At 41.8% G+C, this 27,607-nt stretch overlaps 2 protein-coding genes across 2 annotated transcripts in view; both read right to left on the bottom strand.

Annotated features, from left to right (window-relative positions):
* LOC107114512 (von Willebrand factor-like) overlaps positions 1-4,534 on the bottom strand; it is a 53,661-nt gene extending 49,127 nt beyond the window's left edge. The window contains exons 1-2 of the mRNA XM_015416025.1: positions 4,435-4,534; positions 3,426-3,631 (exon numbers count right to left, since the gene is read on the bottom strand). The gene's annotated coding sequence lies outside the window, so the exon portion shown is untranslated. The remainder of the gene's footprint in view (positions 1-3,425; positions 3,632-4,434) is intronic.
* A 3,828-nt stretch (positions 4,535-8,362) lies between these two features.
* EML4 (echinoderm microtubule associated protein like 4) overlaps positions 8,363-27,607 on the bottom strand; it is a 197,411-nt gene continuing 178,166 nt past the window's right edge. Inside the window, exons 14-21 of the mRNA XM_015416014.1 lie at positions 26,717-26,852; positions 19,623-19,774; positions 17,635-17,760; positions 17,385-17,516; positions 16,992-17,059; positions 12,429-12,517; positions 8,622-8,719; positions 8,363-8,479 (exon numbers count right to left, since the gene is read on the bottom strand). Coding sequence (XP_015271500.1) covers positions 8,363-8,479; positions 8,622-8,719; positions 12,429-12,517; positions 16,992-17,059; positions 17,385-17,516; positions 17,635-17,760; positions 19,623-19,774; positions 26,717-26,852 — 918 coding nt within the window. The remainder of the gene's footprint in view (positions 8,480-8,621; positions 8,720-12,428; positions 12,518-16,991; positions 17,060-17,384; positions 17,517-17,634; positions 17,761-19,622; positions 19,775-26,716; positions 26,853-27,607) is intronic.

The raw sequence follows: 27,607 nt of genomic DNA, 5'->3' as shown, positions 1-27,607 counted from the left end.
AGGCAGCAGAAAGTTTGAAAGCCACTGCTCTACACAATATCTGACGTCCTCTCCCTCTCTCTCAGAAGCCTATTATAGCTGCAATGTTTATATACCACCCGCATCTTTGAGGACCAATTTACATGTTACAAAGCCCATATGTTTGTTTACTTTAATTGAGGAATTCTACGGGAGTTTTGTGCCTTCAAGCCTCACACAAGCTCTTTTCTCCTCAAGCAGCAGCTTCCTTTCCCCCCTGCACTGATTTCTCCTCCTCAAATGACCCTGTGGCGATCCTACTGGCTCTGCTGTGAAGCTTAGATAGAGTTATATCAGCTAACAGGATTTTACAAATGGAGCCAACAGGGAGGCAGAAGTGGAAGAAAAGGCTACAGCCGCTTCTGCACAAGTCTTGGAGACATAAAACTCCCATTCAACATCTCATGCAAAGTCCTTGTGTCATTGCCCAACAAACAGGAGGACTTTATAGCATGCACCCTTAGGAAGCGTCTTTCTTCAGAGAAATCTGCCTGCTTGCCATTTATGGTTTGTTATGGACACTTTGAACTGGCCTGGATAGCCCAATCTCGTCAAATCTCAGAAGCTAAGCAGTGTCGGCCCTGGTTAGTGCTCGGATGGGAGACCAACAAGGAAGTCTAGGGTCATGCAGAGGCAGGCAATGGCAAACCACCTCTGAACATCTCTCCCCCCAATTCTTCTCAATTTTGCAAATTTTTTGTTTGAAATATATAGATATATATATTGTAAACAGATATACATATAAATTGTAAACAGATTATAGATTTTCTGGGCTGTATAGTAGCACCTGACATTTTGCCAGCCGCTATGACTGGCATCCTCAGAGGTATAACACAGACAGATGGAGTACTCTCTGTGTCAAAGTGAGAAGAAAAATGGTAGGCAGGTAATTTATATTTACTCAGGAAGGTGAGGTAGGGCTGAGGCATTATCTTGTAGGAGTTTCCCAGGCTGTGACATGCTAATGGAGGAGCTTTCCTGAAGAGGTTCTTTTATATATGGATTGTTTCCTGAGGAGGTTCTTTTGCATGTGGATTGGCTGTTGAAATTCTAATCTTATCTGTAGTGCTGTTGTAAGAGGTAGAGATGTGGTAAGATGTAAACAGATTACTTGGTTGAAAAGTCTTCTATTTATCAACCAATCCATGCATATAAGATTTCCAGATATTTTGAAGCCACTGGAAAATAAATTCCAAGAGGAGGGAACTTTGAGGGGATGGATCCAGCCAGCTTTTGTGCTAGTAAAGGGAGGAGGGGGTCTCCCTTTGGCCACCAGAAAGGCTACAGGGATCATGGGACCTGCATGGACAAAAGCCATATGGGATGGAGACTGTAAGAAGGAGAACTGGTTGAGATGAAGAAGAAAAGCTCATTAGATCCAACCCATTATCTGGATACAAAACAATATCCCCTACATACTGCCAGCAGGGGTCATTTCCTGTGGGAGCACACAGGAGCAGAGCTCCGGCAGTAAGGAACCCAGGTGGCAGGCACATGGAACAAGCCCCGCCCCCTGCTCCCAGCAGCCCTCAGTTGGGCCACAAGGAGCAAGAAGCAGCAGGTAAGTTGCAGAGCCCCCCCACACCTTCAGGTACAAGCTCTCCCCCCTCTGTGAGAGCAGATCTGCGCATTCCACACACCCCCCATAGCTAGCCAGCGGCACCTTTAAGACTAAGTTTTATTCAGTTACAAGCTCTCCCTCCTCTGCGAGGACATATCTGCACATTCCCCCGCCCCACAAATAGCTAGCAATCCAAAACAGTCCAGTGGAGCATGAGCGGTGGGTGTTGCCTTCTGACACACTTCCGGTGATGTCAGGGGGGGTGGCATATGCAAATAAGTTGTGCTAATAAGTTATGCTAATGAGCTCCTGCACCTCTTTCTCTACTAAATGACCCCTGACTGCCAGCAATATCTAGAATAAATTCAAAAACTAATGACACATTTAATAAGAGACAATGAGGTTGGTTGGTTGTACACACCACAAGCAACTACTTCCAACTCTCTAAAAAAACAAACCCTGAATGCCTCCAGTCTCACAAAGCACAATGTAAAAGTCTAGATGACAATCTCAGGATTGAGTCAGACTTTAGGATAACCCAGAACATGTTGTTTAAATAACTGATAACAATATATCTTTCAAAATAATACCATCAAGTTTTCTAAATATATAATGAGAATCAGCTTCTAAAATATCAGTAACATCGAGTTCTTGGGTTTTGTTTTTATTTGTACAGACTTCAGAAAATTTGAGAATTTTCATGGACTGAAACCTGTTGCTTTGCTCTTTTCACCGGTTGAACTTGTTTCTTGATTGGTTTGTGTGTATTTCCAAGCCTGCTGAAGATGACAGGGGAACCAAAGCCTATCAGACGATTCAAGTTGTGCACATGTACAGTGGGTAGTACTACTGATTGTCTTCTATTGTTATTTGAAAATGTTCTGAGGAAGTAAAGGAGTCTACAACAATACTTTGCCTTAGAAGGCATTTAATTCATCATCCTAAAGGGGTTTGTTTTTTCCCAAAGACTTTGGAATGGATCCTACCCCTATCCTACCTCTCCACCGGGCAAAATTTGTTCATTAAAATATTTCTTCTTTGAATCTAAAGAGTCTTCCTCTAACTTATATGGCTTGTCCACTGGAGGAAGGTTACTTAGAGAAAGGTTGGCTCCACCCCCATCAGCCAACCCCCCCCCCAAAAAAAAAACCCTGAAAGAGTAATCCTACTCAAAAGCAAGTCCCATGGAAAACAGATTTACTTTGAGATCAGCTAATGCAATCAGTGTAAACATACAAGAAAATCACTATATAATTTTATATTTAGATAGATTACATAAAATTAGGGGAGTCATTCTAATAAATACTGGAAATGTGTACCAAGCACCCTGTTAAGTCGGTTACTTAACAAAGAGTCAGAGAGTGATTTCAGCAAAAGAACAGCTTTATTCAGCAACTCGTAACTCAACTCCAAACAGATCAACATGAATAGCCAGAACAGCTTTAGCATTGAAGCTGTTCTGCTTTTAAACTCTCCCGGCTAATGTAGCCATGCCTACTATACAAATTCCAGCCAATAAGGTTGTACGGATAAGGACCAATCACAAGTGTTCCCTCTCATGGAACTGGCTGTTGGTGTTTGGTCGGCTCTTCCTGGGCTGCCAATTACAATTGAAGGATTAGGATCCTAGCCCAGGATGAAAGCTTCACATGGTGATTCAATGAGTGAGTTCACATACATACATTGACAGATTGAATATACCACACACCCTCTTTTGCATATGTGGGGGGGGGAGCAACTGCCTTCTTGTTCAGTAAAATTATAACAGTAGCTCACTCCTGATGTGAGCCTTGCCAAGAAAGACAGAACTTCTCCAAGGGCAAGTGGGGCAGTTCATTATCATCACCTTGTCTGGAGTGCAGGTGGTAGATGTACAGCCACAGTCATTAGAGACGGTCGTGGATAGATACCCAGCAGGGCAAGCCACTGTTGAATTGACACAACTGCAAGTGCACTGATATTCATCACAGCACCGGGTCTTCTTCACAGCGGGCGTTCGGTGTGGTGGGCAGAGAGGAAGGGGCTCCGGCCTGCATTCGTCTTTTTTACAGACTAGCAAAACAACCAAAGAATACAGAATATGTAACAAAGCTGCGAAGTGGGCTTTTGAATACTATAATACCCCCAAAATCCCTCTGTCTAGTTTGTCTGAGGCAGTTTTCAGAACACAGGAAAGAGATGAAGGAAGGGGCAAAACTGGAGGTACGGATTGTCCTTGGGCTACCAGGTTGCCCTCAGCAGCAGGCAACCTGTCAACCTTGCTCTGTGGAGCAGTGTGAGGGAAAAATTGGGAGGGGGAATGTTGGTGTGAATACTGTGATGTCATTTCTATTTCAGTGGATGGTCGTGGTGCTGTCATGCCCACAACACTCTGGGAATTCCTCAACTCTCTATGGTTCATTTGGGGAATTCCTACAGCATCTCAGGGGTGGTAACCAATTCCGGCCATTCAACTGGAAGTGACCTCATGACTCCCCAGACTCCACCCACAACAAGCTCTCAGGGATTGCCAGTGGAGGGCTGGCAACCAATGCTCCCTCTAAGTCATGGAGTCTTATGAGCAAAAATTCTACTTTGTGAGCTACTGGCATTCAAGTTGTGAGTGAGCAATTTGGCTGCTGCATAAGTTAGTTTACTCTGGAGCCATCCTACCTGAGCTAAGACAAAAATGTGTGAGCTGGAGGCTGACAAACCCTGAGCTAGCTCACACTAACTCAGCTTAGAGGGAACACTGCTGGCAACCCTGATTACTGACAATATACAAGTGAGTTACTCTTGCATTCACACATACTTGCACTCACAAAGAATTACAGACTGAAGTAAATTTGGTATTAGACGCTTCAAAGGAGTCTTACCACAAGCATAATCCGGCCTGCATTCCCCAACATTTGTCAGCACAAGCTGAAGGCCATCTTCACAGTGAGGTACAGGAGGGAGTTCACACGTGATTAGATCACAAACTGAAGAAGGAACAACAAGAAAATACGTATGAAATGAAAATGGAAGAAGATTTGGCGTTTAGATATGGTTGGTTACAATATAGACAAATTTATGATGTGTTTAAGAAAGATAGAAAGGATTTTGGTTTTTGGTTTTAGGGAAAAAAATAATGAAATTGAAAATGTGTGGTTTGAAGGGGGGAAAAACAAATTTCTAAAATGTATAAGGTGTTATTGACTTGGTATACTGAAGATGAAACGGTAAAGGAGCATATGTTAAAATGGGCAATTAATATGAATAAAGAAATATCTATGTCATCATGGGAATTTTTGTGGAAGAATGCAATGAAAATATCAACATGTAATAATTTAAAAGAAAATTGTTATAAGATGATGTATAGATGGTACATGACGCCAAAAAAGATTGCAAATATGAATTGCAATGTCTCAAACAAGTGTTGGAAATGTAAAAAAATAGAAGGTTCATTATATCATATGTGGTGGACCTGTGAAAAAGCGAAAGTGCCATAGTACGTGTTGGTCACCTCCCCGGGCCTGAAGGCGCAAGGGAAGCGCTTGGGGGAGAGCGCGCCGGGGCGGTGTGGAGCACGCACTGGTCCCCCAACTGCATGCGGAACACCAAATCCTGGGTCAGGTCCAGCCAGACGGAGCGACCGAAGGGGGCGCGCGGCCCGCAGTTGGCCAGCAGGATCCCGGAGGCGCCGCCGCCACCGGGCTCGGCAGGCAGGACGAGAAGCGCCAGCTCGGCGGAGTTGTGGTGTTGGGAAGGGTCTCCCGCCGCCGGCGGGCTGCCTGGAGAGGGTGAGGTTTGAGGAGGGGTGGGACCTCAGACAGGTACAATGCCATAGACTCCACCCTCCAAACCAGCCATTTTCTCCTGAGTAAAAATTGTTACCAATCTCCAGGTGAGGGCTGGAGATCACTGAAAATTACAACTGCTCCCCAAGTAGCAGAGATCAGTTCCTCTAGAAAAATGATGGACTCTGTTTCATTATACCCTGCTGAGGTCACCACAGCACATTGATGCTGAGTGCCCAAGGCCTTGGCACTCTCCAAGAGCCTCTTTCTAGAGCTCATTGTATTTATTTCCACAATGAGCCTTATTCCTAATAACTAATAAACAGAATATCAAAGGGTCAGGCCTTTGTTCTGTTATCCAAGTGTAGCATGACATGAGATACAAAAACTGCATCTGACAGTGTTCTTTTGGACTGTAAGCATAGTGAAATAAAACAGGAAAACAATTTAAATCTCATTGCAGGATCTTATTGGACTCTCTGTTAGATCAATCCTCCAAAGCTTATCATATACCTAAAACCTGCCCGTTGAACTGCTTGTATGACTGACAAAACGGAACACAACCAACCAACTAAGTATTGTGGCCTCCAAGGTGGTTGATTTCCAAGACCCTTCATTTTTGCACCCTTAGGCTGATCACAGTAAAAAGTGAATAGCATTACAAGGACCAGAGCTCTGGAAGTATGCTTTGCCTGCATCTATGAAAGGACAAAGAGGCAGACATTTATACAAGACTAAGGAGGAATTCAAGGCAGACGATAAGCTCAGGAAATGGTCCACAAAAATGACAGGACTAGAGAAGAGGCAGCCAACACCCCCCCCAAATGAAAACACCCCCCCCAACACCACAGCAAAAGACAGGTTTAGCAATAAAATGTTTTGCTGGCAAGGAACTCCTAGCAAGAACTGTTGGCCAGCATTTTTCTCCTGTTCCTTTTATGGGAGATTTGAAGAGACTGGGACCAATGAGAAAACAGCACTAGTGGAGACCCAGCTCTGCTTGAATAAAAGAAATGAAAGGGTCAGGATAAAAAGCAATCTCTGACACAGCCATTCCTCCCCTTCCCATTCTGTTAAAGTGATAACAGCAAGAGTAGAAGCATGCCCTCTCAGATTCTTTCCTTTAGCATCTCATTGCTTCTCCCATTCTCTCCACACAAAAAAGAATTCTGAATCATTCATAAAGAAAGAAAATCTGTCTAGAGAAGCCTGGCCTATTGTAAGTAAGCCTAAGGTGCATGATTTCAGCATTTAGCCATTTTTGTGTTCTTTGACAGTTAACGTATTTATCCAATTTAAAAGTGAAATTAAAGCTATTTTTTTTAAGAAAAAGGAAATTCCCCTTAATCTTACTGCAGATCATATAAAAATGTGATTTACACTGTATCTATTTCAAAATTTAGAAATTCCCCACAAGGGGGCATTAGATACTGCAGATATACACACTTCTAGCATTGTGAAGAAAACACAGTGAGTTCTAGTGGTAAGTCCACAAGCAACAACTGGTAGCAACCTGAGTTGAAATGTTCTATGCATTTCCTGTATAGCTTCAAGAGATGCATCTACCACCACATATGTAAAATCAGCATGTGGTCTTCAATTCGGTATAGCTATCATTTCTTACTCTTGTAAACTAATGAACTCAGGAAGCTCCACACGTACAAGGAAGAAGACAGCTGGGTAAACAAAGGGCAAACCAGCCTTACTGGCAGGCCTCCAGCTTTCCATTGTTACCAGACTGCAGAGGGAAGATGCCATGGGGAAGCTGCTCTTGTAGCTGCAGTTATGTGAGTATGTCCAAAAGTGGGGGAGAAATCCAGACTTCTCTTTCAGTACCTTGAAAACTGAAGCCTAGAGCCTAACAAGATACAACACTATTCAAGAGGTAACTTGGAAGAACCATGCCCCATCTGGCCATAACTCATCTTGTTATGGCCACTAACATGGAGAATGAAAAACTTCCACACTGACAGGAAGAAAAAGGGAGATATGATTCTTTTGCTTGGAAAGAAGGAACTTTAGAAGGACTGGTAAAGAAAGAAAATCAATTTGTGGGTTGCTTCCCTGCCCCATAAAGCCATCTCACTGTACAGCTAGGGGAAGAGCAGCCCCCCTCCATCAATGCTGTTGATGCTCCTCCCCTGCAACTCCCTCTGTCTGTTCCCAGATAGGGTTTCCTGGGCACGGGAAGGTGGGCTCCAGGCTGGGGCAACAGCTACTTCCTCCAGCCCTGGGGCAACAGCTGCTTCAATGTGGCTTCTCCCATCTCCTCTGACAATGGCATCCATACTACCATACTACCACAAACTCTGCAGCTGTTGAAGGTGTTTGCAGGCCGAAACCCGTCAGGTCAGGTTTTTAAAGCTATGTTATTTATATATTTGATGTGAATGGGCACTTATATATGTTTTAAATTTGTACTTAATAAATACATGTAGCCTTTTCTATATATCTTTTACATTTAGTTTTTAATATTGGCCCTCTTTTTCACATTTTACTAACCTTTGTTAGGTTCTGAATTTTAGTGTTAAGGTTCAGTTTTTTGCCCTTTCTGTCTCTACCTGATATTTTTGGCCTCTGTGTGACAGTGTTGGACTGGATGGGCCATTGGCCTGATCTTATGTTTAGGAATCCACAGAAACTGCAGATCTCCCTGCTCACTTTTATATAAGGGGAAGAACCTGGTTGAATAAATCTTGCTGTATGGACAGTAACTTCTTTCATCTACCATGTAGATCTCACTCCTCTCAGGAATCCAGCACTGCAAGAATCCAGAAGGTGTTATCATAAACCATTGGTTCTTTACCCTTTTCCCGCATCCCCCTTTTTGTTCAAGCAGCCAAATTACAACTTAGGTATCCATAACAGTAATACTATGCCACATGAAAATGGAGAATGTGTGTGAAAGATGAGATCATATTAGATAAAAAGGCCTTGAAACTCAGCATATCCTTTCAAGTATGACTTCATACATAAAATCTGCTTAAATGTGACAAATGAAATAAGTTTATGAATCAAAAATAATTTATAACTGCAAGCACTGTGAGCCAGTGGATGGGGTTCTGAATCTAGAAGCCTCCATTTCAAATCCTCTCTTGAGCATGATATGCACCAGCTCATTTACAGGCTGGTCACTATTAGGCTATGTAGACAGAAGAAATCAGAAGATAAGTTGTAAAGTACTTCTGCACTGGAAAGAGTTCTACATGGGGAAGGTAACAAATAAGTTACCTAACTTCACAAAGCACATTTTGATACTAATTCATGCTATTAAAAATACTTACAGTGCACTTTCCATATCTGCTATACTTTCTTCCACTGTCAGTCACTGTATAGACGTAAATGAAGTTGTCATGGGATCCCACTGCAAGGAAGGTGCCATCTGCAACACAAAGCAGAAACAGTATGCCATGCTAAACGACCACACTTTATGTTAGTGTCTAGCCCCCTGATTGGTTGGATCCAATGAATCATGAATAGAGGTTACTCCTTGTTCTCCCAGTCCCTCCTCCCCCAAACACATGGCTCCGGAGGGTCAGAGGACCCCCCAATGGAGTGGGGTGCAGTAAGCTGAAGCTTCAGCTCAAGAGGGTTTTGGCAGCAATCAGCCCTTTTTCTCTTGTATGAGTTCTTTTGTGAATGGAGCAAGAGCCTGCGTGAGAGATGGCGAGCTTTCTATCAATTCACCTTCCTTGCTGTAGTCTCCCCTCCCTGCCCCCATGCTGCAACCCACTCTGCCCTTGATAGCCGTCAACACTCAGGATCAGCTTTTCAAGGAATGTAAGAGGCTACAGAGTAAGGAGCAGGAGATGAGTTCTACTGACTTGTTCCATTTGTTGTCCTTTATTAGATGCAAGTTGAGGTCAGTAGTCCAAAGCCCATGTGGTGTGCCTACTGTTGGCTATAGAAGTAATTTCTCATGAGGATCAAACATTTTATATACTCCATTCCTATTAAGCACACTGGACTAACTAACTGGATTGCCACCAGTACATTTAATATAGTGCACAATACAGCAGAAAAAAAAACATAACGCAAGAAGTCAGATGAAGAGTCACATTTGGTGTAAATACATACTTGGTTTCTAACAGATATGTGTCAAATATGCATCATACAGGCACACACCAGACTACAACTAGTCCTGTTCTAGGACTAGAACAGCACATTGCATCCTGTATGTATGAAAGTGGTCGAGGTCTGCCACCCCCACCCCCACCAGCTGCCTGGTGGGTTTTCACCCCACTAGTTCAGTCGGACCTCAGAACTGGAAGGAAGATGGGTTTGCATCACCCCAAGCCTTTCCTTCTCTCTGGTGACTGATGTAGCTCTTTCTCCACTCTCTCTGGGCAGCTGCTTGAATCAGGAACATCTCCCAGCCAATCCTCCTTGAGTGCAGACTGCAAGCATTTAAATAACTCAGCTAGGCCAGTCCCAACTGTGCCCCTCCCAGATCCTGCCTCACGTAATCCAATGGCCATGTGAGGTGTGCTTCCCCCACCCTCACCCAACCTGGACAGAAGGGCTGGGGAACTGGTTCTGGGGCATGGATGTGGCTGCCGCTTGCCCAGTGCACTTGCTGTCATCAATTAAGGCTGCAGCAGCATTGGCACATGTCTGGGTTTGCTGTGCTCCTTCCCTCTCAGTCTTGCACCTGAGGCTGGTGGTGGTGGTGGTGAATGTGGAGGCATAGCATTGGCCTATCACCTCCAGACAAAGTGTGTATCACTCACTCACAAACACACACAAGAGATGCTCGTTAAATTTAAGAGTAGCTTTGAAGAGAAAGATGTGGATTGTGTGCAACAAATGAATGAGTGAGATTTGTTGCACCAAACACTGAACATGTGAAATGTTCCACTGAGTAATACTACCATATTACTGCTAGGGCTGCTTGTACAACTATGTGGGAACTCCAGACAGAACACTTGAGTAGCTAGACCTCCTTTCCAATTGTTTTTAAAAAGTGAAAGGTCTGCTCCAACGTATTGAACAGAAGGAACAACAGGCTCTGGCAAAAGAAATATAAGTCAATAATTAAGCATGCAAAAAGAGCATTTGAGGAACAGGTTGCTAAAACACCAAGACAAACAATAAACATTTATTTAATATATCCAGAGCAGAAAACCAGCCAGAGAAGCCGTTAGGTCTTTGGATGACCAAGGAATTAAGGGATTGTTACAGGGAAGATGGGGGAGATGGCAGAGAAGCTCAATGAATTTTTTGCTTCTGTTTTTACTAAGGAAAATGTGGGGCATGTACCCATGCCACAGCCACTATCGCCTGGAAGGGAGTCTGAAGAACTGATTCAAATGGAGGTGACCACAGATGAAGTTATAGACCTATTGAGGAAATTAAAAACCAATAAGTCTCCAGGTCTTGACAGCATACACCCAAGAGTTCTTAGGGAACTCAAATGTGAGACAGTTGATCCACTAACCCATATATATAATCTATCAGTAAATTCAGCTGCTGTACTAGAAGACTGCTGAGTTGCAAATGTTACACCAATTTTTAAAAACAAGTCCAGAGGGGAACCAGGAAATTACAGGTCAGTCGGTCTAATGTCTGTCCCAGGAAAATTAGTAGCAACGGTAATCAAAGACTGAATTATTAGGCACATAGAAGAACAAAGCCTTCAGAGGGAAAATGAGCATGGCTTCTGCAAAAGGGGGAAGTGAGCAATGGGGTCCCACAAGGATTGGTATCAGGGGTTCTATTTAATTTGTTCATAAATGATCTGGGACTAGGGGTAAGTAATGTAGTGGCCAAGTCTGCAAATGACACAAAATTATTCAGGATGGTGAAAATCAAGGATGACTGAAGAGCTCCATGAAGATCTCCACGAATTGGGTGAGTGGGCAACAAAGTGGCAGATGAAGTTCATTGTTGGTAAGTATCAGGTGATGCACACTGAAACAAAGAATTTCAGTTTCAAAATCAGGCTAATAGGGTCTAAACCTGCTGAGACTGAGAGGGGAAAATGATCTTGGGATCATAGGAGATAGCTCAATGAAAGTGTCAAGCCAGTTTGCTACTGCTGTGAAAAAGGCAAACTTTAAGTTAGGGATTATTACAAAAGGGATTTAAAAATGAACTGGCTGATATAACGCCCCTGTATAGATCTATGGTGTGGCCTCATTTGGAATACTGTGTACAGTTCTGGTCACCATATCTCAAAAAGGACATTGCAGAGCTGGAAAAGGTACAGAAAAGGGCAACCAAGATGATTAGGGGGTTGGAGCACCTTCCCTATGAGGAAAGGCTGAAGAGTCTGGGACTTTTCAGTTTTTTGAGACAATTAACAGTTCCATTAAGAGAAGGCGCTAACAGTTGTGGATATTTTCTGTATTTCTCTTCCTGCAGCAGTCTCTTTTGACCCCTGGATTCCCAGGACAGAGAAGAGGGTGAAATTGCCTTCCTGTCTTTTTTGTCAGTTGAATTTGCACTTCTGGATGATGGAGGAAGAGTGATTTTCCCAGCCTGTGTGGCCATTGGTACATGTTGATACCACATATGCAAGAATCAACTTACCTGAGGTTCCAAGGAACTGCTGGGGGAAGAAGAATGTGGGAAAGAACTGCAAACCCATAGTGATTTGTAGGCCAAAATCTAGACATCAAGATTTACTCTAAATAGGACCCATAAAAGTCAACCCAGTTATGACTGCACATGTTCCTAAGTGTAAGTAAGGCAAACTGAAACCACAGATTGCTTCACAGAGGTATACATTAGCTAGCTACTCAGGTCCTCTGTTAGGAATTGCCAGATTTCACCTCTCGGTGCACTCAGAGGCAAAATCTCTACTGATTTGTTAAATGAACTCTAACTGTTCATTCAAATGAGCCATAGAACCAATTCTGTCAATTTAGGTGCAGTCAACACATAATTAATTCTCAATTTCTACACCTATGTTACTAATGACCTTGCAATACTTTTGCAGCATAACTGTACAAAAGTTTTAAAGCACATTAAAGTTTTAAGCAGTCCAGAGGTTGCTTGGCAAATGCACCCATTTAGAGAAAATTAAATGTGCAACTAGAAGGGGGTTAGGAAGGAAGACCAGACTGTAAATTTGCTACCGCTCTGCCTACCTACTGTGTAGCGCATCACTGAGAGCTGCTCGTTGCCATCTGTATGTATTGAAACCAAATCTCTTGTTTCAGCATCCAGAACAAACCATCTGTTAAGGAAAAGAAGAAAGGGAAGAGAATCTAGGCAAAGTTAAATACTCTAAGCCGTGAACAGCCTATTTGAGTATGGTTACTTCTCACGTCGGACCTGGATGACCTAGGCTAGCCTATTCTTTGTCAGATCTCAGAAGCTAAGCAATTTGGATGTTAGACCACTAAGGAATACCAGGGTTTGCTACCCAGAGGCAGGCAATGGCAGACCACTCCTGCACATCTCTTGTCTTGAAAACCCTACAGGGTTTCCATAAGTTGGCTGCAACTTGATAGCACTTTCCACCGCCACCACCTCTCACTCATGTCTACCCCTAGTGAAATATGATGATTAAAAAATGCACTTTTCACCAACAATAATGGATTGTAGCCATTATTTTAGTTTCTTTTCCCACCTTTCTTGAGTGGTTTAGTATGGTGAGAAGACTTCTACTGGATCAGTGTACCAAGCTGCTGCACACAATGAGGTTCCTGCATGGAGTAGCCATGACAGGGAACCATTCGGATCAACAACTGTGTGGCTCTCAACAACAACTAGCTCTCAGGCACTCGTTTTTGCTGAAGTGCAAAGAGCTAAGTTATTCAAAAGCTGCTGAATTTGCACATATTCATGCTACATGAATTCTGTGCATGTCTATTGAGCCAAACCTACTGCTGGGGTCATTTACTTACACTACGTGTAGACCACAGTGCTGCTGTTCCTATATCATAAATAAATTAAAAACATACACAGCAAAACGAATTTGACATTTAAAAATCCCATCACGAGAAATGCTGCTCAGAGTTAAGTCTCTATTAGAAGTCATCTCTCATTATTTTCAAACGCCTCAAGCTTTAAAACCAGATATTTGGAAAATGGCCTGGTCCAAGTGGCTTAAAACCAAATTTGTGGTTAAGGGACCACATGAAAAGCATAAAACATGAAGCAGCTCAACATACCACCACAGCTTGCGAATACGCTGTGTGCAAGATGGATGGAACCAGTGGAAAAAATAGCTGAAATGTTTTCATTGGACAACCACAGAAACCGCTTATAATAATATAACTGGGGGCAACTTAAAAAAATGGGCTTGTTTGCAGCTGATTCTGTACTGCAGCTGGAAGAATGAAGAGTTTCAGGCTGCTGCTTCAGTATTGAATTACATTTGAACTCCTTGCTTTTTCATGCTACCCAAATTATTAGAAGTGTTTTCTTCTGTCACCTGTGTTAAATCCTAACATATCCAAAGCAGAGAAGGTGATAAATTCTTACTGGAGCATATGAAACCACTGTGCAAACATGCATATTCCTTTAGTAACAGTGGCCCATTTTGGATCTCTTAGGTATGACATGCCACAATGCAGAAAGCAGGTTACAAAGGTAGAATGCAATGCACTAAAACGATATAAGATACAAGGAGCATTGCAATAGACTATGATCTTCTTCCTTAGAAAGTGACCTCCTCTGCTGTTCCATTATACTGAACTAATGAATTGTTCATTACAGTCACAGACCAGCACAATAATACATACTATACCAAAAATATTTACATAGGAAACCTGATACACAGATGATGTTAAAATAGCAAGTTCCATTATACTACAGTTCTAATCTGTTTATAAAAATCCACCCCCCCATATTTTGATTTTGCACATTCTGTGAAATGACAACAGACAGGCCATTCCACAGGGTGGGAGCCATCCCACAGAATGGTATTTGAATGGTATTGGCTGATCTCATGAATTTGCAGTGTGGCACCTTCAGAAGACTCAGCTCAGATAACTGAAGCTGTTTGGGTGGGGCATGGTGGGAGGTATGGGTCCAAGGACATTAAGGTTTTTTTTAGTTGAAAACCAGAACCTTGAAGTGAACCAGTAACTGGACAGTAACTAATGAAGTGTCTGCAGAACAGGCATGACAGAAATGTTTTGCCTACTGCCTGATAGTAACTGGTCTATAGCATTCTGTACCAACACAAGTCCAGGCATGAATGTACAAATTAGAGTTTATACACCCAGAAGAATTTACTGACCTGGGACATTTTATGTGTTGTATGTAAAGTCAGTTTTGCATTTTATCTGTTACAGGAGCCTGACCACAACTAATCCAATGTAATCTAATGTATTACTGCTTCATGTCAGCTCTCAGCAACGACAAAAGATTTCAGATGGGTGAAATCAGCTTTGTTTTTGGAAGTTCAACCACATGCCCAAGGAACCAATATTTGCACGTGCAAAAGGAATTGTGCTGAGGAAGCACCCAGCAGAATTAGCAAGCACTACTGAAACCGTAAGGCTCGCTTCTCTTTACTCTTTGCCATACATACAGATTGTTGCTGACTCCCTAGGCGGGGTGAAGAGAAATAGGCAACCTAGCAGTTTCTAGGCAGATGGACCTAACACCTCAGTGTATGACATTTCACGCGTCTTTAAGTAAAAGGCTTGACCCAGTACTATACACTGCCCTGTAAATCAGAGTTAACAACAGGCTGCGACATTTCTTGGTAATAATCATGCAGACACACAATTCAGTGTTAAGAGATTACTTCTGCGGGTTAATGGTTTATAACCAGTTTTTGTGACTGGTTTGTGTATTGTCCCAAATCTTTTAAAAGAACTATAGCACATAACAGTATATTATGTAGAATGTCAGGTGGGCACCCATGTTGGCCCACAGCAGAAGAGCAGGACTCAAGTCCAGCAGCACCTTAAAGACCAAAGCTCCCTTCGTCAGATATGTAGGATCAACGCCAACGAACTGATGCTTCATTTTAAAAAAATCCTGTAATTGTTGTTGAACCTGGTCAGTCTTACAAGCCCCACCTCTGACTTTTGGTAAAGTGGTGACAAGCCATGCTCAAGAGCCCTAATTCTGAAAGACTTCCGTTAAATTGAGCATATATGTGGAAGGAGTGTGCTAACAGAGAATGTGTCTTCAAAAGATAAATTCCTGGTCTACTGATTCTGGCAGTTCACTGGCAGGCTTAATTGGAGTTTTATTATTTATTTAAACATTCATATCCCGCATTTCCACAATGGCCAAGGCAGCTCACAAAATACAAATACATACAAATAAAAGACATAATTACACAAATGTATTTAAAGGCATCAAGTTAAAACTGCCAGAGACATTTGTTAATTATTTCTGCAAAAAGTGCATTGAAATAAGTTTGCTTTGCACCTTTTGCAGCAGGAAGAGAGCGAAGGAGCTTTATGTACTATATCTGAAAACAAGTGCATACAGGCTATAGATGAACAGACCTCCCAAGAAGCAGGGTATGTCAGAAATGAGATGCCTTATAACCTTAGCTGGTGTATGGGATCATATCAGGTAAGGTAGTCCATTAGATATGCTGGTACCAGGATGTGCAGGGCTTTAAAGGTAACCACCAGCACCTTGAATTTTGCCCAGAAACAAATGGATAACCAATGAAGTTACATAATCATTCTGGTGTAAATCTGTTAGTAACCTAGCAGCAGCATTATTCTCTACCAGCTGACATTTCTGAACAGTTTTAAGGGGTAGCACCATGTACAACACAGTCCCAGGGTAACAGGGGCATGATCAGCTATTACTACAGATAGACATTTCTTGAGGACCTCTCACTTCCAAACGAAAAAAATAAACAGTAAGTTGATGGTAACCTAGCCTTGGCTCCAAAGTGATTAAAGGATTCTGATTGGTAGAAGAGTGAAACAACGCAATTGGTCTAGGAACGGCAACATTATAGGCCTTAGCTCGATTTCAGTGTTGATGTCTTGTCCTTGGCCCTGAAGGCTTTATGACTGAGACAGCAACCCTATGCACACTTACCTAAGATTAAGCCCCACTCAATAAAGTGGGACTGGGTGCAATCCTATGCATGTTTAATTAAGAACTGTCAGTGGTTAAAAAGGCAATGGATGTTTCACAACTTGAATGCAGAGCAAGAGTAATGAATGCTTGGAGGGCTGCCTTCCACAGGCGTCACTGGCTCTCTTTTACCAGTCTCATGCTTTTTGCCCACAAAATCTGAATAGGATTGCATTGTGATACAGCTGTGTGGTTTTCAATTCCTACCCCCCACAAAGCAGAGGATCCAACAGTCAGTCTGCCAAGGCTTCACAGAGCTAACGGCAGAAAATGAGGAAAACACCTCATTACTTCAAGAATTATATTTTGTTTCCATGAGACACATTTTTATTTTACTACGATTAAGAAAGTAAAGTGAAGAAAATATGAATTGATAATCTCCATCTGCAGTAAATTAGCCCATTCCTTTTTATATGTGTGTAAATTCTTTGGACTGATGAGAAAACTGGAACTTGGGCGAGTGTTATATATTTTTTTGGTCTCTCTCATGGTCAATATTGTACCTTTCTTTCCCCTTAATATATCAAGGTACATATAGGGAAAAGACTGAATGCAAGGTCAAAAAAAGAAAAGAATGATCATCATCCAGGGAACGACCCTTTCAAGACAGATGTTTCATCTAAGAAATATAAGTTATTTACCTTCCTATGCGTGTTCCTATGGCCACCACAGTTCCACTCGGATGGAAGTCCGCACAATGACCTGGTTCCTGAAAGATACATTTAGACACAATTGATTTAACATCTATATAGAAGTACACAGTGAAGTGCCCACCCCAGACTGAAAGAAGAAATGAAGCATAAAGCTACCTAACACTGACTTGGACTATGGCTCCATCAATCCCACTGCAGCAGTATTTCTCCAAAGTGTCAGGAAGAATAAGATCTTTGGGGGTAATCATTTCTAATTAAGCAAACAGATATGAAACTAGCTCTTCCTCTACCCAAAACAGGCAATTGGGAAGCCTTAGCTGAACACCAATGGAAACCTCCTTTGATTACTTCTGGTGTCTGAACAGAAAGAAGCTCACATACATCTAGCAGCCTGGTCCATTCCAATGTGTGGTCCACCGAGTTCCACATACAAACTTGTCGATCTTGAGCACATGTTAAGAATAGGTCTTTGAAGGGATGTGTTCCCAGGCCCCAGAGTTCATCTGTGTGACCCTACCAAATACAAGTAAATACGCATCTGAATTATTTTACAAAATTTACAAAAATCTTTACTTGAGAAACAAAACAAACCTTTACCCCCAATGCGAGAGGGGGGGGAACACACACTCACCTGCACTTCCACTCGAAAACCATCGTTAAATGTACCCCGTAAAATAAAGTTCCGTGATGTGCCAATGAGAACTTGATCTGCTTTGCCTTCTGCCACTGCTCTGATTGTCCCATACTGATCTGGAACCTAAGAAAATCATAGTTCCATAATCCATTATGCACAACCACCATGAATGGTAAGGGTTACAATTGTCTGTACTTATAATATTCAAGCAAACTGTTTTCAACCACTTAGGGGTGTGGGACAGGGTCCATGAAAATGCATTTTTATGTTTTATTGCGTATTTTTCCCATTTATATACCACCACAATTTAAGGCGATCCAAAATATGGTGCTAATCCCATTTAATCTCAGCAACAATGTGATGTGGGTTATAGGGTGAGAGACTGTAACTTGTCCACGGCCCCACAGGGCACTTCATGGAGAACTGGAGTTGGGTCTGGAATTAACCCCCTAACTCAGCTATTTTCATTATGATACATCACACCAGGCTGTCTCTCAAGAAAATATTCTCAAAACAATGGAATGTGGATTACAATCAACAGTACAGGCTAACTACAGGTACAATCTGGTCAAGACTGGATGAAGTCTAACTGCAGGTACAATCTGGTCAAGACTGGATGAAGCATCAAGACCATTCTCCTCTACTAGGACCACCTCTGTCATCCCACTGAAGCTCATAGCGTTCTCCTCTACTAGGACCATGTGCCCTCATCCTCTTTATCACTGACACCTCTGTCATCCCACTGAAGCTCATAGTGTAATTCTTACTCAGCTGTTCATGAACCTGATTTAACAATCACTGCTTTCTTGCATGTGTGAAGCAAGGAAGCATCATATAAGAATATTTTTAAAGGGCCTAATGCAGTGAGCACGAAGGAAGACAGGAGGACCTGGCGTGATGTGGTCGGACTTGACTGTGCGACTGAACAACAAAAAATGCAGTGAAGCATCTTGCAGATCCTCCAGGGAATCCATCAACATATCCAGACTTTGAATTGTCCCCACAGAACAACTGAATGAGGACTTTACACTGGACAATGTTAAAAGTTATTTTTTCAACACCTGGATAGAGAGGTTTGGTAGGCAAAGGTAGCATCTTAGCGGCGATACCCCACGTTGAGATTTGAAAGTGTCTGAAGCCATGTAGCCTTATATTAGGACTTTGAAACAAAACAACCATATTCTCAAATGAGACTATCAGAATCTTTGTTCTACCAATGCTTTGCCTATTATGAAATGCAGCTTGTTAGAGCACTATTCATTTGAACAGATGCCAGATAGATAAATCAAATTATTATTGCAACTACTATTTTTTTTCAAAGAGCTGGCTGGATTTTTCAGCATCAAATAATGACTTTGTAGAGAGTACATGGCATCCGAACAAAGAGAATGGGGTGATAACAATCTACACTGCTCAAGTCACTGTTTACAAAGCACAATGGTGATTTAATATCCAGTTGGCATCTCTGTGTTGATTTTATTAATTACCCTCAAAACAGTTCTTTAAAAAGATTATTTCCCTCACTGATGACTATATTTAACTTCCAAAAAGGCTATGAATTTATCATTGTGGTAAGTTGGATATTTGCTAAAGTGAAAGTAAAATATAATTTGTTTTTATAAATGATTGACCAATTGCAGTCGGGACAGAAGTGTGCTAAAACAGGATGAACACAACCTGGATTCAGATCCTACTAATCCATACATTTGTCTCTCTGGCACAATTCTCCATTGGCAAAATGGGAGCCATATATTCTTGCTTCACAGACAAACTAACCAGACACCTTAAAGAGAACAGCAAGTGTTCAAAGTACCTCTTCTGCGTAACAGTCACTGAAATGACTGCATTAAAGCGTGGGATAGTTTTATGCAGCCCCAATTGAGACCAAAGGGATGGGCAAAGGAGAACTTCCCGGTGGCTTGGGCGACAACAAGTTTATTTGACATAAAACTTTGTAGGTTAGAACCTAGTAAGGTCTCACCTACCTCTACCTCCCTTTCAGGGTTTAAATCATGATCCCACAAAATGATTTTTCTGTCTTTCCCACCTCCGGTCAGCAGCATGCCATTTCTCATTTGACACAGCGTGAACACACTGCCATCGTGAGCTTTGATTTGCCTGCTTATTTGATACACACCTGTAAGTCAATAAAAGAAATAGTACTGAATTGTTACAATGATTTTGCCAACCTATATAGACCAGGGAGCAAGAATTAATTATCACCATGCAATTAACTTAAACCTTTCATGTGCTTCTTCCAATTAGCTTCCTAACAGACAAATGAACGAGACGCCTTAAAGAGGACAGCGAGTGTTCAAAGTACCTCTTCTTCATCACAGTCATCACTTTGGTGTAGTGGTTAAGAGCACGGACTCTAATCTGGGAGAACCTCCCCGCTCCTCCACATCCAGCTGCTGGTGTGACCTTGGGTGAGTCAGTCATAAATTCTTTCAGAGGTGTTTTCTCTAGGGGAGTTCTTGAGAGAGCTCTCTCAGCCCCAACTACCTCACAGGGTGTCTGTTGTGGGGAGGGGAAGAGAAAGGGATTGTAAACCACTCAGGTAGTGAAGGGTGGGGTATAAATCCAATCTCTTCTTCTTCTTCTTCACCCCAAAGAGGGCAGCGAGTGGTCAAAGTACCTCTTCTTCATAACAGTCACTGAAATTATTGCAATAGAGCATGGGATAGTTTTATGCAGCTCCAATTGAGTCCAAAGGGACAGGCAAAGGTGAACTTCCCAGTGGGTTGGACGACAGTTTGTTTAGCAATGACAAGGGTTTTTATCCTGTGAAACTGGGACTTGCTGAAGTCACCCTGGTAACTTCCACTTGCAACATGTCCTTTGTGCTTAATTTCTAAAGTAAGTGGAATTAAAAGGTTCAAGCCCTCCTGAAGGTACACAGAGAGTGTGTGGTCAGACCTGCATTTTAATCCGCTGTTGCCCTGCCTCTAATTGATCCAGAGTATTTTGGAACCGAGAATACTGATCAGACTCACCCCTTTAGGCACTCTTTAAAGCGCTTTTACCCCATTCTTGAGTGATCAGATGCATATCAGACCCAGCAGCCAAGGAATGTTGCCATCGGCCATTTTTTAAAATAGTTTCTCCCTTGAGCATGCCCACAAGCGCTGCTATGCCTCTTGAGATATGTAGTTCATGGGGCCATCAGCCATTTTTTAAAAAAGTTTGTCCTCTGGGCATGCACACAAGCGCCGATCAGCCTGCTGGGACATGTAGTCTCCCTCTTTATACTTTTCAATTCACCCCTTCCCCAAAGCACAGGAAAAGCTGAAGTACAGGGGTGTTTTTATTTGAAGGTTTTTATGAAGAAAACAAAGTTTAGAGCAGCCCCCGTGGGAGAGGAGGAGAGAGAGAGAGTGGTGCAAATATGCAGTTGTGCAGTTCGCTAAATAGCAAAAAAAAAATGGTGGCTGAAAAACAAGAGACCAATCAGACCTGCCTGATGGCTTGGGTGCGCAACAGAGCAATCAGACTACAGGAAATCAGGTTCGAAACCAGCCCAACCCAAAAGGATTGGACTTTCACAGGTATCAAATAAACACACAGTAAAGGGGGGGATGGGACACAGACGACTGGGGCATGACAGACAGATGTTGCTGTCTGATCATGCATTTTAAATCCATAGGGAAACAGCAGTGGCAACGGATTAAACTGCACGTCTGATAACAGCCTTAGTTGTACCCTGGAATCCTTTGTCTCCTGGTCGGAAAGGAAGGAGCTTGCTTTTATAACCTGGTGATGTCAAAGATTTTCTGTCCCCTCTCACATACCTTTCCATACATTTCCAGTAGGGCTGAAAAATGGCTCTAAAACCACATTCTGCACCCATACTTTGGTAAACAATGACTTAAACTAAGCCCTAGTTGTCCTTAACAGGTTCTGTGCTTGAATCATTTGAAACATCACAAAGTCCTAGGATGCAGGAGACCCAACGGAGCTCTAAGAAGAGTTATCCTGCCTTATGAAAACTGATACAAAAGCCCTGAACAACAGCCAATGTGAAAACCCCATTCCTCAGTGTAGAAACAGATGAGATGCTGAAAAATCCTTGAACAGATGTACAGCAAGATTTTTTTTTCTTGTCTGTAAACAGCAGCTGGGAGTCATTTAGATAAGGGATCTTGTGCTGAATTTTGGCCAAAATGCTAGAGTGTGACCACCTGATGTGCCCAGTGTGATGACGGCACTTCCATGTGATGTCGTTGCACTGATGACGTAGACACAGGAGAGGACTGTTCGTGGGTGGGGCTTCCCCTGCCAGTCAGCTGGCAGTAGATTGGAGCCCTGAAATCAGGGGAAACCCCGCCCCGACAGGGGGTCTGGTAACCCTACACCTGAAGTTGGGAAAGCAACAAATAGGAAGAGCTAGCTCCCTTTCCCTTCTAATCCACCTGGGGTTCTGTGCTGGCCCTGTACCAAGGAAAAACCCATCCTGTACAAACTCTCAGCCACTGGAGGAACTTGTCAAGGGGAGTGAGTCAGCAACATCAGCATCCCAATATGGAGTTCCTTCATGAGAGGGATGTTTGTCTGGGTCAAAGGTATCTAAACAGAGGTAGCAGCCTCAGTTCAGTATGTTACTTTTTAATACCTTCTGGATCAACTGCATTGTATGGAATTCTTTCTGCTCCTAAATGTCACGGAGTTGATTTGAATACCTGAGCAATGACCCCATTTTATTGGATGCTGCCTCCTTGGTATTTTATTAAAGTTCCCTTTATGAACCTGCTTGACCACTATGGTGATCTCTGGAGGCCCTGCTCTGGGTGTCTGCCTTCTGAGACTAGGGCAGGTGACAAGGAGAGGGCCTTCTTCATCATAGTACCAAAGCACTGGAACCCTCTTCCCAGGGAGATCTGTCTGTCCCCTCCTGTTGCCATCTTCTGCCAGCAGGTGAAGACTTTTTTGTTCTGTTTGGCATTCTGTCAGTGATCCCACCCTTCCTAACCAACATTTCATGCTTTGTATGTATGTTAACTCTCTTTTTTTAAACTCTGTTTTAATGATGTATGTTTGAGGGAAGGGCTAATTTTAATGGTCTTAAAATTTAATTCTAGCATATATGTTTTAAATTATTAGCCACCTTGGTGGCCCTTGTGAGGGGTGAAAGGTAGGAAACAAAATTTGTAAACTAATAAATAAACAGCTGGGATGGTGCAGGTGAGGTAGAAATAACATAGGATGATACCGAGCACCTGTGAACTAATTGTCACAATAAGCAAAGTCAGCACTCAACAGAATCTGCCACTTAAAAACAACAACAACACCTTTCAAGACAAAGTTGATTGCTGCCAGATTATCTAATATTTTAGTGTTTTATTATTCATTCTGGGCATGGAGAACAATGTAGAAATGGAAGATGATGTACTTTGGGACAAAAATCCTAACTTCAAGTATAGCCATGAAAAAGGCAAACTCTATTGTAGGGATTATTAGGAAAGGGACTGAGAAAAAAACTGCCAATATTGTAATGCCTCTGTATAGATCTATGGCATGGCCTCATTTGGAGAACTATGTACAGTTCTGGCCACCATATCTCCAAAAGAACATTGCAGAGCTGGAAAAAGTACAGAAGAGGGCAACCAAGACGATTAGGGGGTTGGAGCACTTTCCCCATGAGGAAAGGCTAAAGAGTCTGGGACTTTTCAGTTTAGAAAAGAGACGACTAAAGGGGGACATGATAGAGGTTTATAAAATTATGCATGGGATGGAGAGCGTTGACAAAGAGGAAATTTTCTCCCTCTCCCAAAATAATAGAACTCGAGAGCATCCAATGAAACTGATGGGCAGTAGGTTCAGGATGGAAAAAAAGGAAATACTACTTTACGCACAGAGTGATTAAAATGTGGAATATACTGCCAGAGCATGTAGTGATGGCCACAGGATTAAAAGGGGATTAGATAGATTCATGGAAGAGAAGTCTATCAATGGATGCTACCTATGGTGACTGAGGAGAACCTACACATTCAGAGGCATTAAACATCTGAATCCCAGATTTAGGAGGCAACATCAGGAGAAGGCCACTGCCTCTATGCCTTGTTGTTGACCCTCCACAGGCACTGGTTGGCCACTGTGTGAGACAGGATGCTGGACTATATGGGCCACTGGTCTGATTCAGCAGAGTTCTTCTTGTGTTCTTATGAAAGTTTTGCTTATTCCTCACAGAAATATTGCAAGGCAAACTGGGAAACAGACTTTAAAAAAATAAAACAAAAACAAATTTGGATTCCAAGTGGAACGCTTGTGGAAGAGAGGTGATCAGATCATTTTGAGCCCTGAATTGTAAGTGGCATCTACATTCTCTAGAACCCAAATGAGATCTGTTCAGACAATGTGAGATATCAGATGGTAAGCAAAATTTTTGACTATAGCACACAGGAAGTTAGTTAGCATCAGAACATAGAATCTTGCACCTTTCTTCAATACTTGGAAGGCAGCTTCCCTTACCCCTTTCTCTAACATTCAGTCTTACAGAAAACTGGACTAAACAAATTATGGGTCTAAGGATTACCCAAATGATAGTCTCAATGTGCCAAGGTCAGGACCTCAATTTGCTTCCACTTTATCTATTCTTTCATCTTCATGCAACAACCACAACCCGCATCTAAAGCCACAAATCCTCCATTAAGAACAATTTAGGTGTTAATTGGATTACTGAGGTAAAGACTTGTCATATAACAATGTTTCCAAATATTTAATTAGAACGCCTAGCAGAATAATGTTAAGAGAGTTGGCTGCTACTGCAAAGAGTTTTGTTAATTTTCAAGATTAATATTCCAAGGGCACATGCCATCAGGTGCAAATTGTGATCTGTTATAAGATACAAAAATCTAAAACAAATGTGTGTATAGGTTCAAGGCTCCTCATAAAAGCAAAGAAAAAGTACAAGGTGCCAACTTTTCTTAACGGTCTGTCCCCAGGGAGCTATTCACTCTATTTCTAAATCTGCATAACCGCCTCCTCCCGACACACAGAGATTTAAACCTTCATAAAACCCATGCACTATTCAACAACACAGTCAAACTATTACAAATCCAGCTCAACAAAATCCTGCATCCATTTAAAATAATTAAACCGGCCCACTTTTCATTATGAAATACTTGCTATGACAACAGCAGCAAAAAGCTACTTGCTTCAGACAGGCTAAAATACTAAATGTATGATCAAACGTATAATTAAATTTTCATTTTATTCTTTCCTTTAGAATGAAAAACTTGCTTAAACATACATTCTGCAGTTAAAATGTCTTCTTCTGAGACTGTTTTTGCTGGCATGCACATTTAGGTCCCAACATTTTAATTCACTGCCAAAGAAAATACTTATCCTTGGATTTAAGAGTTACCTTAGGGCTCAGCAGTGCCAGACCTGCATTTGCCTGGTTGCAAATAATATTTTTTGGTTCAAATTTTAAATTGAAACAAAATACTCGCACTATTAAAGCAAGTTCAATTAAAAAGCCAGCAAAAGTAAAATTAAAGCATGCTTTAATGCCAGGACAATGCTTTGCCAGATGAGGAGCTCATAAAGTTCAACATTTTTCTTTATGTGGTTCTTTTGTTCACATTCAGCGTGCAATAAATATTATACTAAACACTACCCATTGCTCTTGCATGTATCTTAAGAATATCCCATCCGAAGCACTCATCAAGTTGCACAGCCCTACACGCAGACCACAAAATATACTACCCTCATATGCAACATCAGAAGCCATGTTTGCAACCTACAAAGGATGTATGTACAATCTGTATACAGTGTACACTTGATTTAAAAAAAAAATACATATGTTGCGTAATTCTCATGTTACACTCCATGCACATACGGATGAAAACTTTTTAAAAAATACATGTGTTGCGTAATTCTCATTTTACACTCCATGCACATACGGATGAAAACGTGATACAACCCACAGATTTATCCAGATACTGGTCCCTGGTTGCAACTACAAAATTAACACACAGTGGCTCTTTCTTACAGAGGTACACACACGCAAAAAATATGTGCATTCACTGTAACATGTGAACTGGGCTACAGAATATGCCAAATAGCCTGTGTGGGAACAAGGATGAGCACTGTACTTTTAGTATGATGAAAAATTACCACTGAGTAATACGAACAGAAGTAAAGAACTTGCTTATGGGTTTTGTTTGCATCGTATAGTTTGTTTTCATTTGTAAAATGGGATCATTTTTATTTCTTAAATGAGGAAACTGTCAAACAAGCATCCTTCTGGAGCAAAGTATGCAATAGTATAGTCTGTGGAATGCTTTGTATGATTTCTCATGGAGTAATACAATAAGACACATGTACTGCTGTGCATGGTGTCTGATGAACAGAAATGACTATAAGTGGGAGAGGTCATCATTGTCCTATTTATGGCCTAAATGAAAGAGAATTGGATTTAAACTCTAATTTAGCAATTTTATACAGCAGCCTGTACCTTTGTAACTTCTGTTGTGGAAAAAAAATGACTTGTAGAGTTAGTTACAGATTTAGGAGTGGTGTGTGAGTGTGTGTGTGTTAGGGGAGATACAGCTCTCAGGAAACACATGAGCTTTGTTGACTGTAGCTGCATTTTGATTAAAAATGGGAAAAGCTGTATAAAAAAATCCAATGTTCTCTCTTTTTTGTTGGAATGAAGAACATTCAGTAGAAGTGGTAATTACTAAAAGACAGCTTTATCCCTTTGGATAATTCATACTATGTTTATGTGGCTGCCTATCCATTTTCTTATCTGCTACAATTATTTCACCACATCTTTTGCATCAAGATATAACTTTTTAATACCCCATTGTTTGGGGAACCTGGCCTAAAATTAATCAAAATATTTTAATCTCAGTATAACAAGGGCTTCACTAAACATCACAAGACAGAGGGCAAGCACTGAAGATAATATGAACAACTGTTCTCACTGAAATGGCACTGGCTTTGACAAGCCAATCAAGAAAAAGGGCCTCAGTACTACCATAAAGAAATAAAACTAGGACAACACAATGTTTTTTTTTTAATATAACTGGCTTTGTTTACAACCACAAAACCTATAACTGAACTCTTACTTTACCTTTGGATCCTTTCCCTGGTGTGGTTTCTACAGTAGTCCTGCTCCATATAAGCAATATCCCACCCGAGTCACCAGTGAGAACTTCTCCATTTCCCAAAAATGCTAAGCACTGAACAAATTTGGGCTTTTCATATTTCTGAAAAGGAACACCACAATGTGTTTGAAGTAGCAGCTCATGTGCAGGCAGACATACAAAACCGAAAACATACAAAGCCAGCCCAGTTCAAAGCCCCACATTTTAAAAACCTTTTCATGTTAACTTACAGGCCAGTCAACATATACGGCACCAACAGCTTTGAGACTGTGGAGTGGGGGGATGTTGCCAGATTCACAAAAGGGATCCATGGGAACATGAAAACTGGTACCTCCCAACAACGGCATGTTGGCAGCACTTTTTTGAGATGGAATCTCAGACATGCCCATAGTGTGCACAAAGCACAACATCTTGTACAGGAAAGCAATAAGTCCCTGTTTTCATTTTATACATAAAACTAGTTTTATTTTAGGATGCAAGTTTCAGCAAAAAATTGTTGGGAGTGGAGAGAAAGATGCTTAGTCTACTCTCAGCTGGCCATTTTTGCCATTCAGAATCACTTCTCCCTCATGGCTTTCCTCCTTCAGGGTTCAAGGTACATTTTTACTCACCACAAACACCCATCCAGAACACTGCCAGGGAAGCAGCAGTTGGGTGCGAGTGCATGGGATCTGGAGTTAAAAGTGGCTGGTGAGAAAGGGACAATCAACTGACTTCCCACATCACTTCTCCACTGAAGACTACTTTCTCCCAAGGTGGGTTTTTTTTCCTTATAAAAAGCAGTTGTTGGGGCTTTGTGTTATGTATGTTTAGAAGCAACATTGTGGTAAGGCTGTATGTACATGGAGGAAACTTTG

The sequence above is a fragment of the Gekko japonicus genome, unplaced genomic scaffold, assembly GCF_001447785.1.
Source record: "Gekko japonicus isolate JY-2015 unplaced genomic scaffold, Gekko_japonicus_V1.1 scaffold159, whole genome shotgun sequence".
Classification (NCBI taxonomy): Eukaryota; Metazoa; Chordata; class Lepidosauria; order Squamata; family Gekkonidae; genus Gekko; species Gekko japonicus.
The sequence above is the reverse complement of the archived record's forward strand: the minus strand, read 5'-3'. Positions and strand labels throughout refer to the sequence as shown.